Source organism: Alligator mississippiensis, chromosome 16, assembly GCF_030867095.1.
Source record: "Alligator mississippiensis isolate rAllMis1 chromosome 16, rAllMis1, whole genome shotgun sequence".
Classification (NCBI taxonomy): Eukaryota; Metazoa; Chordata; order Crocodylia; family Alligatoridae; genus Alligator; species Alligator mississippiensis.
The window spans coordinates 30824953-30843642 of NC_081839.1; the positions used below are offsets into that span (position 1 = coordinate 30824953).

The 18690-nt window shown below is 55.4% G+C and overlaps 1 protein-coding gene across 3 annotated transcripts in view; it reads left to right on the forward strand.

Moving 5' to 3' along the window:
* Window positions 1-8287: 8287 nt before the first annotated feature.
* Window positions 8288-18690, forward strand: part of NECTIN1 (nectin cell adhesion molecule 1) — a 100085-nt gene continuing 89682 nt past the window's right edge. For 2 of the 3 annotated variants that reach the window (XR_009457945.1, XM_019487337.2), the window contains exon 1: window positions 8288-8699. Coding sequence is in view for 2 of the 3 variants with exons in the window: in XM_019487337.2 (XP_019342882.2) it covers window positions 8630-8699 (70 nt within the window). In the remaining variant the exon portion in view is untranslated. The remainder of the gene's footprint in view (window positions 8700-18690) is intronic. The other variant, XM_006258157.4, reaches the window with a different exon arrangement.

Below are 18690 nucleotides of genomic sequence, written 5' to 3' on the forward strand. Positions count from 1 at the left end.
GGCCTGGCTGGTTGGCTCAAATGCTTGCACGGACAGCAGAAGTGTCTCCCAGGCAGAGCGGCAGGCGTTGGGGGATGCATCTGTCCTGTGTAGAGGATTTGCAGTGATCCCACTGGGCTGACATCCCATCAGGACCAGCTCCTCCACTAGCTTCCAACCAGCCAGGGAGATGGGGTCGCTGTTTCCCTGGCCGCCCCCTCCGGACCCCTTCCCCCAGGGTCCTGTCACTAGCTCCAGCTGCCCCCAGACACGGCAGAGCCGCTCTCCTGACTGATGTGAGCTCAGGGTTCCTCTGTCTGGACTCTGAGCTGGCTATTTCGGTCACCATCCAAATGCCCTCAGCTGCTTCCCCACATGGATGAGCACATCCAAACCCCCTGTCCAGGCACTAGTCCTGGACTCAGTGTCCCATCCTCACTGCCCTGCAGGCTGTGCATAGCCCTTTGCAAGGCAGACAGTGTTACAGCGGCTCTTCAGTAATGGATGATAACTGCTAACGCAATCGGCACAGAGCCCCATGCTCTCTGGATGTGCGTGGATGAGTGCAGGTGTGCACGAGGGTGCTGGAGAGCATGGGGACCCAGTGGCGTAAGACAGCAATGCAGCCTTGCAGGGGAAGAAGGACATGGTTTGGATGCCACCACTTGCTAGTGGCCCTTTGAGGGGAAGGAGCGGGGGGCTGGCTTGATTTCATTTTCCCTTTGTGCCTGTTTTTCTCTCGGGCCTCCTGTGCTGCCATGGAAGCTGGAGCGAGTTCCAGGCCTAATTTCAGATAGTCCCTGTGTGTGCAGATGTGTGTGTGAAATATTATGTACAGTAACATTAAATTGGGCCTTGTACCAGGTGTTAATTCCAAGACTAGGACATGGTTACTCCTTAACCAATAACAAATGTATTAAGCCTTAAGCAACTACAGGATTATTGCTCTAATTAGCCACAAGCAATACACTAGGCTCACCACCCCAAGATTTAACAAATATGACGTTACTGGACGGCCAGTCCGTGAGGTCTTACCCAGGATTCCCAGCCCCTTCGCCTGAGCTTTGAATCTTGGATCGGTGACCAGACCTTTCAGGAGGAGCCTGCGAAGGGTGCACTCTCTCACCTCTCTTTATAGACCATATAGCTTGCTTTTCCTCATACATAAAATTAGTGTAAGCCTTCCTCCTAATGCATATTAATAAGCTTGCTTCTGCTTGCCAAATATGGTTCCCCGAACTGGAATTTTCTATTCTGAGGTAGGCAGACAAGGTTCTTTGGGTAGATGCTGTATCTTCTATTAGACCAACTAAATAGTTGGGAAAATTGTTCTTTTCAAGCTTTTGGGCTTAAACACCCTTCTTCAGGCATAAGGAGAGTTTAGTTGGTCTAATAAAAGATATGACATTTACCCAAAGAGCCTTGTCTGCCTGTGTCCTTAAACCAACAGGGCTGCAACCAACAACCCTATTTAGAGGTAAACTTTTCATCCTTAGGTGGGGGGAGGTTTTGCTCTCACTGCTCCTCTTTTGCCTGGGCGATAGATATTCATTTTAGCTAGCCAACTTCCCAATTCATTTAAAGGCAGGGACAGCATTTTCCATCTGCTCCTTTTCACCAGGAGCAAGTCTCCACCATAATTCAAGCTAAGCACGCAGCTGAAGCTAAGCACAAAGGTCAAAACCCAGGCCTGAAGGCCTCTGTGGCTCAACAAAATCCTTTCCTAGATGCCACTGCTTAGCTCCTCACTTCGGGCATTGCAACAACTTCCTCCACCTAACAATCTGGGTCCCTTTGCACAGATCCGGAGAGGGAAACCTGGGTTGACCCCAGGGGCCTGGGCACTTCCAAATACGCCCTTCTTGTCTGGGAGTGAGTCCTGTCCTGCTGGAAACCAGTGGGTGCAAAGCAGCCCTGACTCCAGTGGAAGGAGCTGGCCTGATGCTGGGGATGTCTTCATTATCCCTTCCTCCCTCTCTCCTCTGTGAAGAGCTGCTCAGCCCCTGGCATGATAAATGAGTCCCACCCGCGTCTCCTCCGGCGGATCCGGCAGCACCGATGCTGCCCTGCAGACGCTAGATGGCACTAGCCAGTTGTTCTTAGCCACGCTCCCTCCATATGGACATGGGGAATGATGGGGAGGAGGTGGGGACCTGGCTCTTGCCCTGGCCTAGCCCCTCTTCCCTTGCTGTGCCCAACTCAGCAAGGTGCCACAGGGATGGGATGCCCTGATGCAGCAAGCTAGAAAGAGACCGAGGGGGCAAGAAGGGGCAGGGGCTCAGCTTCCTTAGGCTGGTTCCCAGGCCTGGGAAACCCCTGCAGTCCATAGCATTCAATGCCCAGCACCAGCTTGGTTGTCAGAGGTGCTCCCCAGAAGACAGTGGAGGGGTGGGCGCCCCTCTGCCAACCTGCCCTGCCCCTGGCTGCGTCCTCCAACAAGGAGGCTCTGCCGACCCCATGGGTGCTGGGAAGACAGGATGAAATCCTGGCTAGTGGCAAAACTCCACCTGACTTGGGCTTTAAGCTTCCTGGACCTCTTTGTTCCCATGTACCAGGAGATTATGCTGTAATTCTCACTGCAAAGAGGGTGCCAGGCAGATTATACTGGGCTAAGACTCTCAGCTCCAAGAGCAGCTAGCCCAGCACGAGCAGGCAGACAGAGAGAGCCTGCTCCTGCGTGCAAAGCACCTAAAACACATCACAGCTCTGTTCGCAGGAGGCCGCTCTCCCTTCAATTCAAGGGTGTGTTCAGTGCCAAGCAATGGAGCCGTCTGGAGAACGGCAAGGTGGTCAGAGATGATGGGCAAGGAGCTGCCCACTATCTAAAGGGCCAGTGGCACATTTCAATTTGAGATAGGGTCCACTGTTACATCACTGTGTGTGCATGTGGGTATGTGAGTGTGTGTGCACATATGTGTTCGTTTTGGGGGCGGGGAGGCATCCAGGTATGCAAGCACATGTAAGTGTCTATGTTAGTGAGTGTGTGTATGTGTAGGTACAGATGTGTGCATGTGTCTGTGTGTGTGCGCGCGTGCCTGTGTATATGAATATGTGTAAGTGTGTGTGTGCATAAGTGTGCAGGTACGTGCCTCTGTGTGCATACATGCCAATGTATATGAGTATGTGAAATGCTATGTACATAAGTGTGTAGGTATGTGTCTGTGTGTTTGCATGTGTAAGTGTATGTGTGTGTGTGGTGTGTGCACATGCCTGTGTATATGACCCTGTGTAAATGTGTGTGCATAAGTGTGCAGGTATGTGTCTGTGTGTTTGCATGTGTAAGTGTGTATGTAGGTCTGTGTGTGCGTGTATGTGTATACATATGTGGGCATGCCTGCATGTGTGAGTAATGTGTGTGTGCACATGCATGTATGGGAATGTGTGCTTGCACGTGTGTATGTGGCTGTGCATGTGTTTGTATGTGAGTGTGTACATAAGCGTGTGGGTATGTGTCTGTGTTTGTGTATGCGTGTGGGTATGTGTCTGCGTGTAGGCAGGGTGTGTGTGTCTGTGTATGCGTGTGTGTAGGCGGTTGCAGCAGTCAAAACCAGGACTGAAGCCAAGCAGGGAGCCAGTTGAGGAGCACCTGCCCCTCACTCCTCGCCGGCAATGACATGGCAGGAACATTTATGTGTGTTTACAGCTGAAAAAGCAAAAATAAAACCAACGGCAGCTTTAAAATTCTGTCGCGCTCAGCTCGGCGCTGATTCCCAATGTTTATAAACAAGGAAAGTAATGCAATCAGCCGCTGCAGCAAATACACGCCAGGTACGCGCCGACGACAAGTGTGTCAAATGCACTCCCCACAAAGAGTGACAGGCCTCTGCTGCGGGCTGCTTCTGGAACAAAAGCTGAGAAAGCCCAGTGCAAAAATGTTTTAAAGAGCAATTTATTTCCCCTTTCAATCCCTCTGGTAATAATAATAATAAAAATAATGTATAATATCATCCAATTCTCTGGTGCCTTTTGTGTTATTGTGCTCCGCAAATCATACACATGGGGAAGTGGGGAGAGGGAAGCATCGAGCTCTGGGGTGGAAGGGAACACTATAGTATAGGAAATGGAGGGTATCGGGCCTTAAGGCTCGCACAGGTGGGAGTTACTGGGTGAATGTTTCTGGTTTGAGTTAGGCAGGAGGTCGATATGATACTAAAAGCCCCCTGGGGTCTATGAAATCACTGAGATCCCACGTTCTCTGGCATCTGCAATATTACTACTGAGTAAGGACTTGGTTTGGTCAAGGGGTTCGTCCCACAGCACCACGGCTCTCTGCTTTAGAGACCAAGGGCTGAGTCCAACCACTAAGGACTTGCACCCATGGTGTTGAGATGAGCTGCATGAGAACCAAGACCTGCAGGTGATGGAAACCAGCTTTGCGAGCAGTGAGGCCTGGCTCTTTGCAGCTCTCTGTGGGATTACTCCTTAATTTTCTAGACTGCGGGGAGCTGGGATATGTCTCTATTGTGGGTGGAACTGGAAGGCTTCATTTCCGACCCAGCTGCTCTCAGTCTAGGGTGGTGGTGGGGGGTCACCAGGCACTCAGGATCTCGCTCCTTCTGCAGGTCTCAGCCATTTCCAGAAGACTCCTCCTCAGGGTGACCCACAGCCCGTGGCATCAGCCCCCCCAACAATGGCTGGCAGCGTGTGTGTCAAGACACCCAGTGACAAATGACTGCATAATGGAGTCCCTACCTTAAGTATCAGGGTCAGCAGAAAAGTCCTGAGCTAGCCTGCTCTACACTGGGCTGGAGCCCGGCAAGGATTCAGCGTGCGCTACAGCCAGCCTCTTTCCCAGCCAAATGTTGCTTCATGCTTTAATTGCAATTTCAGGAACTACATTAGCATGACAACTTATATAAGTGTTGGCCAAGTTACTACAGTATTTCTAGTATCTGTGCCTAAAACAGATTTCACAGAGGGAACGGGTGGGGGAGGCCAGGTCGTAGCACTTGTAGAGCGCTGATCCCATGCCTGGAAGTCAGGAAGGGGCAAAGATCAATGCCATATGGTATCGAGGAGTGATTCTTTGGCCAGGTTTCAGACCGTTAGTAGCCTCTCTTTGTTTCCAATAATATTGGACCTGGATTTATTTACGGATGGGAGCTGAGCCACCATGGGTGTATCCATTTAGACTGGACTGTGCGCTCTTGTTTTAACTTGACTAATATGAGCTTGAACACAAATCTTGTGTGTTGCACAAGATTTATTCCACCACACAGAACTTTGTGGCTTCCCCTAGAAAAAGCCCCAGGGTTGGCACCACCTAGCTAGACTGACGGCAGTCCAAGGGATAATGTCATGGCTTGCTAGCTCTCTTCTAAGCAAGACAAACTCTTTGCTCTGGTCATCCAGGCCTTTATATCGTCTTGCTCTGAAACCACTGGAAACAAAGGAGACTCAGCTGGAACCATGCCACACAGCTGTGCCATTGTGATCCCCCTCGGGTAGGAGGCAATGGTGAGCCCACTGCAATAAATAATGGCTCCACGAGACTAATTTCTGCACCACTTCTCTTAAAATAATGTTTGGACGCTCTAAAAATACCCAGTAAAACTACACAGATGGAAAGATAGGGGGAGTGTTTGGTAGCTGCTCAGAGCTTGCACTTCCCACTGACTTCCAGTGAGAATCAGGTCCATATTTCTGAGACTTAGGAACAAACCTCATTATTCATTTATTTCGTTATTGAGATAGAACTAAGAACTAAAATGCTTGTGCAGAAAGCTCCAGGCAGCTGAACGATTAATTAGACTTACAATCACAAATTGATGGAGACCGCCCAGCAGCGAAAGAAAAGAAGAAAGAAAGAAGGGAAGAAAGAGCAAGAGAAAGAAAGGAGGAAAATCAGACATAAATAATGAATTAACTCAGGCAGCTGATAAATCAAAGCTCCTTCGGCTTCCTGAAGTGCATACCTTCAAACTTCCCTCCAGATCCTCCATCAGATACATCAGGATTATGTAATTAAACTTCTTACACACTGAGATCCCGTGCCCACTGAAATTAAAAGCTGCCTATCCCAGGCACCTGCATCCTGCATTTCTCACTGTGCAGAAATCCCTCTGGGTTCCCTGGGAATTTGGGATGTGCGAAGAATACAGAGCCAGGCCCCGGTGCCGCCTGTCATAACTCATCTTAAAAGTTAACAGCCAGCGCTGTGCCACATTTGATTGAGTTTGCTTCACTTCCAGCAATGCAAATAATACTAATTCAACGGTCTAGTGCCTCATGCACATGGGGGATAACTGCCTACTACTGCTAGCAGCTCATGGAGCTACTCTTTTCTCCAGTGGTTGGGGCCTGTGATTCTGGAGAACAAGACGCTAGGTTTAGTCCCAGGCTAGTTATCCCCAGAAACATTTTTCTTGGGGTCAGATGACAAAGCACCATATAGGCCCAACCCTCCATTCAAGTTCAGGGCTGGATCTGAAGAACCCCTTGATCCTCCTAGGTTTGTCTCAGCACTGGACGTGTCACTCGACTTTGAAGGCGAGCAACAAATCGGCGAGAAGTTTATTGAAAGCCTCACCCCGAGTGGCTGGAAATGATCATCAGAGCTAGCCAATCCTTGAGTGAATAAGGTCTGAGGCTAGAGATTGGGCACATTTCACTTGATCTGCAAGTGCTGAGTTGATCTGGGTGTGCTCCCACCCTCTAGGAATGCTTTTCCTAACTAATAAACTTTGTCAGGGGTTAGTGTTGCCTAGGTGCATGGCACCCCGTTGGGGTGGGAGTGGGGGTAGAGGGGGCAACAGTGGACCTCCCTCTTTTGGAGAGCATCTCAGCCTTTCATTGATATAAAGTAAAGCTTCAGCTGCAAGAGAAACAGTTTGAATGCAGCATGGGGGGCACCCAGCCCAAGACAGCCTGCTTGAAAGGGCTGGAAGCTCAGAGCAATGGCTCTGCCATTCGGGCTCCTCCATTCCTCTCCACACGTGCTAGCGCAGGTGCCCGCAGCGATGAAATAGGAAAAGCAGGAGCGTGTAATAACAATGGAGGGTAGGATGCGGCGGGACGCGAGGGGACTGGAGTGCAGTCAAAGGGAACCCACGCAGGGAGGCGATTTCCAAGAGGAGATGGTGCTCTAATGTACCAGAAAAAAAGGCATAACGAGATCCAATGGATTGGAGGTGACGCTAGACAGATTCAGACCAGAATTAAGGTGCACATTTGTAACAGTCAGGGGAATTAATCACTGGAGCGGCTCGCCTACAGAAGGGGAAGAGTCTGCCTGGCTTTGTCTGCAAATTAAGACTGGATTTTTTTTTTCCCACCCCCAACTCACATGCTGCAGCTCGGATCAGCGCGGTCCCTTCAGTCTTAAAATCCATGCGTCTATTAACTAAACCTCATTACTACGTAATAACCTTTGTTATTCTAGAGCAAACCTCGAATGGGGCTAATCCGCTTTGTTCCAGCGTCGCCCATCCTCCCCTTGAATGGGAATTAACTTCTAAAGGAATTAGCGGGGGAGAGGGGTGAGAGAAGGGCCCTCCGAGGTATCCGTCTTCTATAGCTGTCTTTCTTTCCATTCTCCCTTGGATGCAATCTCCTTCCCCACTGCTTCTGTCCTTTTCTGTGTGCCAGGCATTGATTTCTTCCTGTGTTCTTCTAATGGAGCTTGAAATCAACATGACTTTGTTGCTGTTGTTCACATCTTTGTTTGTGCTCCTGCATCCTTGTTGGGAGCCAGTGCGGCTTGGGACCCCGGCAGGGTGGGGGAACGCCAGGCAGCACAAGGCCCTCAAAAGCAGAAGGTGGTGCTGATATGCAGGCCCCAAGTCAGCGCTTCGCAGAAACACAGCGTCGTCCCTAGGATCGGCGTGCGGATCCGTACACCCACCATGCCCATGGATCTGTTGCTCGGGGGCCCATGCCACACGCTGCCCATAGAGCCACCGAGCGGTGCGCCTTGCTGTTATGAAGCATCCCGTGCAGATGCTGAGTGCCAGACCCTGGGCTTCAGGCACACCCCACCTAGGACCCCAATACCCCTCGCCCCGACACACAGCACTCGGCTCTCATTTTCTGTGGATGGAAACAGAAGTCGCATGGCTCCCTGGACACCTCTGTTGGCTTCAGGTAGCGTGTGCATCTGCGGCTTGGGGCTGAGTCCAGCGGGGGCTGCGACACTGCCTCGCCCGCAGCAGGGCAAGGAGGAAGCTGAATCCCGAGCGCGGAGGCCCGGAGGATCCGCGGCCGCGCTCGCCCCCGGGCCGTGCCCCGGGCCCGGCAGGCAGGCGGGGCCGGGAAGGGGTTAAGCGCCGGGCCCCTCCTCCTCTTGCACGGCCTGACATCACCGGGGAGGGCTGGAGGCAGCGCGGCTGTGCCCGGCTGCGCGGGGCGGGCGCGGCGCTACATTGTTGCACAGCCCAGCCCAGCCCGGCGGAGCGGAGCGGACCCGACCCGATGCCGCCGGGAGCTCGGCGCTGAGCATGGGGCGCTGCGTCCCGCCGCCCGCGGGCACCGCCTGAGCCCGGGCAGCGCGGGCTGGGAGCCGCCGCGGCACCCCGGAGCATGAGCGGCTGCAGGGAGCCGCGGCGCTGATCGCCCAGGGAGCGCGCGCCTCTCCCCGCCTGCCTCCGCCCTCCGGGCCGCTCCTCGGTGCAGCGCGGCCGGGGCTGGCGGGGCGGCCGGCCCCGCTCCTCTGATGGCTCCCGCGCTGCCGGCGCCGGGCTGGACTGTCCGCGTCTGCTTGCTGGCGGCCTCGCTCTTCCCAGGTGAGTGGCACCGGGGGGCCCGTCCCGTCCCGTCCCGTCCCGTCCCGGGGGAGCTGCATGGCACCCAGCGCCCCGAGCCCCTCCGGGCAAGTCGGTGGCGACCGCCCCGCTTTGCAAAGTAAGGCTGGGCGCCCAGACCGGCACGAAAACCGCTCGGGAGGCGAAGGGGACGGGGGCTCGGGAGGTGAAGGGCACCGCGGCTGCTGCCAGGGGTGCTAGGGGCACAGGGCTCCCCCCATTTCCCTCCTGCCAGGCGGCTTCTGGCAGGCAACCAGCACAAACTTTGCTCCCCACCCCACTCTCGCCCAGTCCTTGCCGCTGGCGGGCCTGGCAGGGGATCTAAAGCAATGTGCCCAGGGTCCGGGAGGAATCTGTGTAGAAGAGCCCCTGCCCTGCTTTGTGCCACGCCGCAGATCCACCTGCAGCGAGGCAGCCAGCCCCTGTGTCCTTCCCCATCCTGCCCTAGCCGTGCTGTTTGTGTTACCGGCTGCCCCCCAGCTCTGCCGGTGCCCCTCGCTGCTGTGCTGTCTCGGAGGGCGCTTGGCAGAGCAAAGCCCACGGCTCTGCAACACCATGGGAGCCCCTTCCTCCCTGACCCCTGCTGGTGATTGCAGCGCTGGCGTGGCGGAGGCTGTCGTCTTGGCGAGTCTGAGCAGAGCGGTGGCTCGTTCCCACCAGCCCCGAATCCCGTCTTATTATTTATTTGTACTGCAGTCGCGTCTGGGAGCGCGCATCGCAACCAGGACCCTTCGGTGCAAAGGCAGAACAATGCGCTGGGGAAGCTGGCAGGGGGCTCCTCACTTGCACCATGGGGCAGTGAATGACCTGTGGGTTTGTGGCGGAGCAGGAGAGCGTGGCCATGAGGCTATTCCCCTAGTCCTGAATCCAGAGAGGGTTACTTATCGAGGACGGAAGTGCTGAGGGATCAGTGTAAAACTCCCTTGTCTCCTGCCCCTTTCCAAAAGAAATGCCTGTGGTTGCTGGAAAGGCTGGATGGGAGTCAGCTCGCAGGGTGGGTGGGTGGGCGAGCACAGGCTGCCCAGTCAATCTCCCCCCTGCCCCAGGAAGACCTGTCCTGCCTATCTGATTTTTTTTCTCCTTGTTCCTCTCCCAATTGCATCCTCTCCCCTCTTCCGACAATGTTAGCTTTTTCTTATAAGGAAATAAAAGTTCCCTCCCATAAAAGCCCAACGAAGCCCCTTGTAAAATCTGCTCGGCAAATTGTCTTTAATGCAATCTGCTCAATTGCCCAGAACGGATTCAATTCAGGGTGCCTGCAGTCTACCATGTAAATCTGCTTTCTTGTCCGCCTGGAGCCATTACCAGGTATCGTGTCAGGCTGTGATAGTGGGGCTCCAGAGATGTGTATGCGAACAGGCCTTTTTAAAACCACAGGGTACCCAAGATCCTAAAGCATCTTGAGAGGTGGAGAGTCCTTGCAGATCTGCTCATGCCTAAAAATATGAACGCTTTATCTGTTTGCATGCTGTAGAAATTGGTGCAGTTTGAGGCACAGTCACGCAGTCTCGTGGCTGAGCCAGGCGGCTGGGTATCAGGAGATCTGGGTTCTGTTCCTGCGGGTTTCCTGTGTGACCTTGGGCAATTCCCAGCTGCTAAGCAGGGACAGTGACACTTTCTGAGCTCACAGCGGGGCCTGGGAGCCTTGGGTTGTCCAGTGGTTTGAGATCCTCCGCTGAGAGGCGATGCAGAAATGCGTGATGCTTTCATGTTGCATTTTCCAACTTCAAAGGACCTGGATGGATGGTATCTGAGTCATGTCCAGCTGATAGTAACCTGGGGGCTTAGATCAAATGGGACACTACATTGTAATTCAAGGGGAAAGTTCCTTGCCAGGGAGATAGCAAGGCCTTCCTCTCGCAGGGCTCCAGAAGGATCGGCCAATAGAGTGCCCAAGCGGCGTGTCTCCGTTAGGTGCCAAAGGGATCTGGTCCATGTTATGAGCTGAAGAGCAACAATTATGTCGCGAAGCACCTTCTAAAATGCTGAAGCCTGCAAACATCTCACTTATCATCTGGCTTGGGGGCCTGCGTGGTTTTTCTCCCTGTGCACTCCTGCGGCGTGACAGCAACCGGATTGGGCTATTTTTGGAACTGCGTTGGGGTGTTTTGTTGCTATTTCCTCCTTAAGCATCACTGCTGCGGTGGAGTCTACCAACTGGGGGGTAGCCCGGAGTGGATCTCCCGGCCCACGTGTGGCTTGGGCATCCTAGCTGGAGTTGGACCAGACTGCGACTAGCCCAGCGGGTGCACTCCTGCGTGGGAGCCGGCTAAGCCGAATGGTTAGAAAAGGAGCCGGAGACTCCAGGGTTGGATGTCCGCGCTCTGCTTCTGAGTCAGCATGACATGAGGGCAAGGCTCTTCACCTCCTCTGGCCTCAGTTGCCCCATCCGGATATAGGGGAGCATCGTGTGTGTCCACTCCACAGGGGTGTGAGTTGATGTGCCGGCTGTGGATGACAGCGAGGGGTGGGGGCACAGCGTGGAATTAGGAAGAGGCCAGGCTGGCTAAGGGGGTGATGATACTCGACCCTAGGGCAGCCTATGATGCACGTGGGTGCTGGTCCGATCCGGGCATGATTCTCCCCTGGGATCCATCCTCGTTTCCAAGGAGGCCTCAGGGACCTGAGCCTGATGCTCCAGGCAGCTCTCTCACCGGAGCTGAGTCACAGGGGAACCAGAAGAGCTGGCTCCACTGACCTGCTTCCCAGGCTGGAGTTTAGCAGGCGACACCCTGGGCTGTCTCCCTCCTCCTCTGGTTGGATGGGGTGCTGCTGGGCGTGGGGGCCAACCCCAGATGCAGAGGTGCGATAGGAAGGGTGAGGAGGAGCCTGGGAGGAGCGGCGGCTGCCCTGGCCTCAGTGACATGATCCTGCTGTAGCCTGGGGAAATCCACTCATCACCCTTTGCACTGAGTCATTAGCAGGTGGGACTTCTCCACCAGCACAGCCAGTGCCAGACAGGAAGGCAAGGGGTGAAGGGCGGAGGCTGGTGGAGAGGGAGCTGGGGAGGCAGCACCTGGAGCATTGCAGGCATGAATCTGCAGGTTCGCAGGGAGGTGCACGTGGCTGCTGGCTTCCCTGAGAAGTGTCCTGCTCCAGATCAGAGAAGCTCTTCCTTCATCTTTGAGCCAGGGGAGGTTTCTGCCTCTAGCTGGCCCTAGCTTTGCTGTCTGTTCCCTTTATGCCCTAAATGAGGAGGTCCCCACTGCTTACCCCCATCCGCTGCCCTGTGCTGGAGATGCTCTGCAGGGAGCGAAGGGCTTCGAGGAAGCCCAGAGGAAGGAGCAGAGGATGGAGTTGCGTAATGAGAAAGAAAGAGGTGGAGCTTATGGGGATCCAGGAAAAAAGCCCCGAGTAGTTATGCCTGCCCCTCCCCTACCTTTGCAGCAAGGACCCAGCGAGAGCTCACAGAGACAGTGCCATGTACACGTGCATGTGGATACGGACATGCATGCATGTGTGGGAATGCAGGCAGGGGTACATCGGTGCATGTGGGCACAGCCGGGTGCGCGTATTTGCATGTGCACACCGGAGGTGTGTTTCTGAGCATGGGGTGATGTGTGCTTGTGCATCTGTGCACCTTTCTGTCCTGGCCAGAAGGCCTTTTGCTGCGAGAAGCAGAGAGGATTCCAGGCAGGGATGAATCCCTCGAGGATGAGTCCCAGCTCAGGGCTGGCCGAGGCTGGAGCACAATGATGCAGGGCCAACTTGGAGTCCAGATGCTTGTCGTCTCTCTGTCCCATCTTTGCACCACACCAGAGATAAGTCCTGTCGGGTCACAAAGCAGTATTCCCTGTGCTCCCCCCACCCTGACCTTGTGGGCTGTGCTGAAAGGCTCCTTCCAGATCCCCTTACAAGTGGAAACTCATTCAACTGAGAAAAGGAATCTCTTGATAAATCCATCTTGTTGACACTGGTAGCTGGTTTAAGCTCAGGCTTTTCTCTTGCCTTCTGGAAGGCTAACAAGCCCATGTGGAAGAAGGTTTTAATCCCGGTGAGGAGACTGGATAGTAGCACGGGCTCCTCTGTGCAGACAGGTGCCCCTTTCAGCAGCTGCTGGCTTGAAAGGGGTTAATAAGCGGCTGCCAGTGACTGCTTGTGTATGCAAGGACCTGGCTTTCAGCCCTCTCCATGAATTCGGGTGTGTACTAAGCATAGTGTGTGTGTATCCGTGTCTGCATACCTCCTGCACTCCCAGACCCTGCTGGCAATGGGGAGTGAGAGCTGTGGTGCAAAGACCACTGTTACTGTCCCTTTCATGGGCACCCGAGCCCTTGTCTGTCCTGTACGTGTTCCCCACGGTGCCTTTGCCTTCCTCCGTCTTCTCTGGGTAGGCAGCAGCTGCTTGGCACAGGCTGGCACCCTCCAGCAGAGCAGCTTCGCAGCCCCGCATGGCTGAGATCAGGCATGCAGAGGGCAGGGAAAGGGAGCGCCTGAGTCAGCATCCACTGCCACGGTCTACCCGGGCCACGTGGGCCGTGGGCATCCGGATGGGAGGTCAGCCTGTGCTGTGAGCAGGCTGTGGGTTTTGGCCCCCTGTAGCTCCTCCTTCCCTGATGCCATGAGGAAGGGCAGTTCCACCCAGCTAAGGGCCCTCCTTCCTGCCTCTGCTCTGCTGGCCCTTGCCCTCTGCCACCTGTCCGAGACCTCACAAGAGGCAAGGGGCTGTAGCCTTTCTGCTCCCTGTCTGCCCCTTCAGAAGGGGCTGGGAGCCAGTTCTGCTAGAGTATGTTTTCAGCAGCTCTTTGAATCCTCATTAGCCAGACGGGCGGGGGAGGCAGTGCTCCAGACGCGGATGTGTCCCCCTTGGCAAGCATGCCCTCGCTGGGAGAGGATGCGGGGTCTTCTCCCACACAGGCTCCCTCCCACCCCAGCCTGCGGGCAGCCTCGCACCCAACACAGTGTGGAAATGCGGCACCAGGTCCAAGGAGCCGCGTGCGTCCTGAATTGATGCAGCGGCGCATGGCATATGGACCACCTGTGCAGGCGCTGGCAGGTTTGCTCCACCACTGCTTATTGGAGAGTGGCTGCAGCTCTTCTTCTGGCTCCTGCCCAGCCTGTCTTTACCTGGGCAGCGGACAGCTTCCCTGTGGCCCTTGGCCCGAGTGGAGGGGGCTTGCAAGCTGCTTGGTGTATCTGGGGCCCATTCTGCCTTCTGGGCCCATTGACTTAGGTCCACTGTCACCCCTTTGTGGGACGTGCCTCCAGCCGCCTTGTCTGTGAGAGCAAGCCCGGGGATCCTGCTGCTCGTGGCTGACGTCCAGCGTTTCTTCCCCAGTACCAGGCGACAGCGACTCCCCGCACAAAGGGGCGTCTGTCCGGCAGGCGAGGGGGCTAGGGCACAGCGCCACGCAGCTACCCGGAGCAGGAGCAGCCTTGTTCTCTCTGGGACCGTGTAGCATGGATGTCATGTGGGGCTGGAGCCACGGCAGACAGACCCATAGCAGAGCCCATCACAGTGCCTTGTATGCACTGATCAGGCTCTGTGCTAGCCTGGGAGCCCCTCTGGGCTCATCTTTAGGATCCTTTGTATCTTCCATGGGGGAGCGTTCCCGTGCTCTGGATGCTGCTACCCACCAGCCGTCTCTCTCCCTGCCTGCCATCCGTAGCTGGGAGACAGGGGCCAGGGCACTCAGTCGGGGAGACATGACCAATGAAAGGATCAAGTAGATTCCTTCTCTTCTCCTGCAGGAAAGCCACAGGGCTGGCGGGTCCCAACAGAGGCCGAATGGCCCAGTTCATTGGGTGTGGAGCTTAGCAGAAGATGGGCATTATAACTGGTGCACATAGGGCTGAGGACCTTCCATGTGGGATGAGCTATAAGCCAGTTGTCTGCACAAGGCAGGGTATGTAGGGTGCAGGGGAGAGGCTGGAGAAGGAATGCTAAGATGCCAGCAAGCTCTGGATGGGGTTGGGGAGTGGTAAAGGGCCAGGGTCATGGAGATGCACCTCTTTACAGCCTTATGCATGCATCTCCAGGGTGCTCAAGCCAGTGCCTCTTCCAGCACCAAGCAAAGGGAAATGCAAAACACCATCCCGACTCCGTCCTTGAGCAACACAAACAAACCTCTCTGCTGCCCAGGAGCCTGGGCTGTTATCAGCACAGTCTGGAGTCAAAACTGATCCCTAAGCCCAAACTGGCTGCACACAGATGGCAGGGACAGAGCTCCCCCTGCCTCCAAGCTTCCCCGGCTGAACTTCAGATGCTACTCCGGGATCCTGGAGTAAGAACTGAGCATCTCTGCTGGGAAAGAGGTGCGGGGGGGGGAGGGAAAGATGTAGGGCTTCGCAAAGGTTTGTCTGCCTAACTAAACCGTGTATCCAGTGCACACGAGTTAATACGTGCAAAGCCTCGTGCAGCTGCTTCTGTTCAGGAGTGAAGTGGCCATAGCGTAAAGATGAAGCTGCAACCAACTAAAGTGCCTTTGCTGCCCAGCCAGAGCCCCCTGCACAGGTACTTTATCTGGTGCCCGCTAACTTCACAGCTGCAGCCAATTCATCTCGGCTCCCCTGTGCAGACCAGCCGGGAGGTAAAAGCTTCTCAGCAGGGTGTTGCAGCCACATCTGGAGCTGGAGCCCTAGCCCGAGTGGAGGAGCTAAAAGGGTCACAGGAGAGCACGGAGGCTCCTATCCAGACAGGTACTAAGCACTGCATGGTCCCATAGGAAAAAGACCTGAAGAGCTCCCAGCCATATCCCGCTACCTTACCCCTCCTGTAGGAACAGGACCACGGCCCTTTCCTCCATGGTCCAGCTGGGTTGTAGTCACTGTGGGTTGAAGTGCTATGAAAACAGACAGTTAAGCTGTGTCTGCTTTAGCCACAGTGACTGAGAGGCTGGGCTGCAGGCGTAGCTGGTGATGGATGTGGTGGGGAAGGGGCAAGCCTTCAGTGCATCCCAAAGGAAGGTAGGGAGGATAGGAGGTATCAGGGCTACCGAGCCCCACGTAGGCATAGGGGGAAAGCTTATACTGAAAGCATTAGGGGGCTTTTCCCCATGGACTATTGAGGGATGAGAGGTGTGTGTGCATGTGTGTACAGGCACACACCTGCACCCCAGCACCTGTGTTTCTGATGGCCGCTAGTGTCTCCGTGCTTGCACTGATGCAGGCGTGTCTGGGCCTGTTGCAGGCGTAGCTGTCTCTGCATTTGCATGCGTTCAGGTATGCGCCTGTGTTTCCCACGGCTCCAGGGCCCTGTGTGCCTCTCTCCCTGTGCACTGCGGATCCTGTCGTTGTCGTCCCCCCTGCTACCCACTGCAGGGTGCACACTTATTTGCACGCACAGAGCCCATGGCTTGACCCATCTCTGGACTCACTGCACATTTGCCCCCTTAGCAGAAAGCCAGAGTGTTGCTGCTGCTGGTGATCTCCGCAGCTTTCCTCTCCCCTCCTACACCAGGTGCCATGCTCCAGCTGCAGGCAGGGCTGGGGCAGAGCTATGGCCAGGAGGGCAGTAGCAAGGCAGGGCCTGTATTACAAGGACATGTCGGGGCATCTGAAAAGAAAGGGGCTTGTGAGTGCCTTGCCAGTCAGTCACCACATTCAGCTGCTTCTAGCAGTCCAGCTGCTCTCGCCAAGCCTGTGTGGTTTGTGCTTGATTTCCAAGAGCACGAGGTGCAGGACAGGTCTGTGGGCATCTCCTCGCACTGATACTCACACCTGTGTTGTTTGGGGATCTGTGTGGTGCTGCAATGGCTGATGGCCATGCAGGCTGTGATTCGTGCTGGAGAAGATGCTGCCGTGAGCAGGGGGAGAGTAGAAGGGAGGGACCGTGGCATGTGGGGCCAGAGAGGGAGTTAGACCCGAGCCCCAGACAGCTGTGATCAGTGGTCCCCTGATGCATTTGTCCCTCTCTGATGGGGGATGCTGTGTGTAGCTGGAGGGACCCTCCAGGTATCTTTGGGGATGCAGCCAGCCTGGCTGGTCGCCTGCCTCCACATCCAGCTGCTGGGAGCCAGGCTGAGACCTGGCCCCACTTCGGTACACCCCGTGGGGCAGTTGGGAGTAGGAGATGGAGTGCTAGCCAGGCAGCCGCACTCCATCTCTGGCACTGTCCTGCTCTGTGGCCTGGGGCCAGTCCCTCTCTCTTTGCTTCTGCCCTTTGTCCTGCCTTGCTGATCGTCTCAGGGACTATCATGCAGTACAGATCTGTGCAGCGCCACGGGGCCTCCATTACGCTCAGAGCTCCAGAGCCTGCTAATACAGGCCGAACGGGTCCCCCGCCAGCAAGCGGGTGTGAGCTCGCAGGCAGGAGTCAAACCAGTGCGCTGGAAGTGACCGCTCCGCAACCCTGACCCTGGCCGTCCTCCTGAGAGCACGATGTCCCTCCAGCCACCCCACAGCCACAGCATCTCCCCCATGTCCCACTGTGGCATGCAAAATCCCTCGCCTCTCCCTCCACGGCAGAAACATCCTTTCCCATGCCTCCTGGTTTTTAACTACCGCTTCTGCCTGCAATGTTAATACCAAAATGGGTTTTTCTTTCCCCTTCTTTCCTGGAGTTTAAAAATATCGCTCACCCAGGGAGGTGCATCTTTCAGGGAGATTTATAATGGCAGCTTTCAAGTGATGTGGAAAATGAGCCTCCCTTTGCCCCGTCCTGCCTGGCACCTTCCAAGGATTTATTCCCTTTATTTGCAAGAGCCCAGGAATAATTAGAGGCTGCATCTTGGCCCCAGCACTCTAATTATTTAAGCTCAGTTTATGACTGGTCCCTGGAGAGCGGAGTGGACAGAGCAGCGGATCTTCTTCGCAGTAACTCAGCCCTGCGTTGATAACAATCAGCACATCACCGGCTGGGTATCTGTCGCCGGCACCCAAATAACATAAATTGGCTGGAGTAGCAGAAATGGCCTCTCTCTGGCTGGGCTGGGCTGGTGCTGCGGCTGGGAGATGTGAGCAAGCCCAGCAAGGGAGACGCTGGTGTTTGCTCTGTGTTTGTGCAGTGCCTAGTTGTGCAATGGGGATCTCTGCAGCTCAGTGCCTTCTGCCCTGCCAACCCTGAAGTGCCCAGGCACTGGGCTTTGATCCCAGACCCCACTCCTAAACCTCGGCACCATCCAAAAATGCATTATATCACCGTTGTCTTTATTTGCATTAACCCCTGCAATGCCAGTCGTAGAACCATCACCAGGCAGAGACCCATAGGTGCGGTGCAGCCCTCCAGAGCCATATCATATGGTCCAGACTTAGGAGGGGGAAGGCGGGCGCATGCTTCTCACCCCCTCTGTGGCCCAAGCCACCAGCCATGCCCAGCCCCGTCAAGAGTGATAGACACTCCCCGGAGGCCGCGCAGCTGCTAGCGGCTCTGCTCCCGTCACGCTCTGTGATAAAGAGAGTGCAAGAGAGATGGTGATTACATTATGACAAGCACCAGAGAGATGGAGTGAGAGCTGCAGTCTGCCTATTGTAATACCAATTAGCAGGGGTAATGTGGCCAGCGCCTGACAGCTGTATCGATCCCCCTTCTATATGGGGAGAACCGATAATGCAATCCTTAGGGGTCCCTGGGGGCCGAGCATGCACATGGCTTCAGAGGAAGAAGGGCGGGCTGGTTTGTAGCTGCAGCCCTCAGGGCAGGATGCTGCCCTTGCAAAGGACTGGAAAGTGGGGGCCCAGTTTCAGTCCAGATTGAGGCATCTTTCCAGAGAGAGCTGATGTAAATGCCCTTGAGTGCAGAGGCTTGGGCCCATCTCTAGCCATCCCGAGAGGCCTTTTCGGTGGCTTCCCTGAACTGTGTTTGTCAGGTCCCCACTCTTTGTCCAGTTCAAGCTGAAAGCCATGGTAGCCTCATGGGTCTGGAGCATGGAGACAGATGGGTTGGGTGGGCCATGGTGGGAGCAGGCAGGGGGAGAGCCTGCCCCTCAAGGTCAAAGCCACGGTGTGCTGGCGAGAGCCCTGGTAGGCCACTGGTCTGAGCAGAGGCTGCTGAGCTGCTCCCACTGTGGCTCAGGAAAAGCCTCCTGTTTGCAGT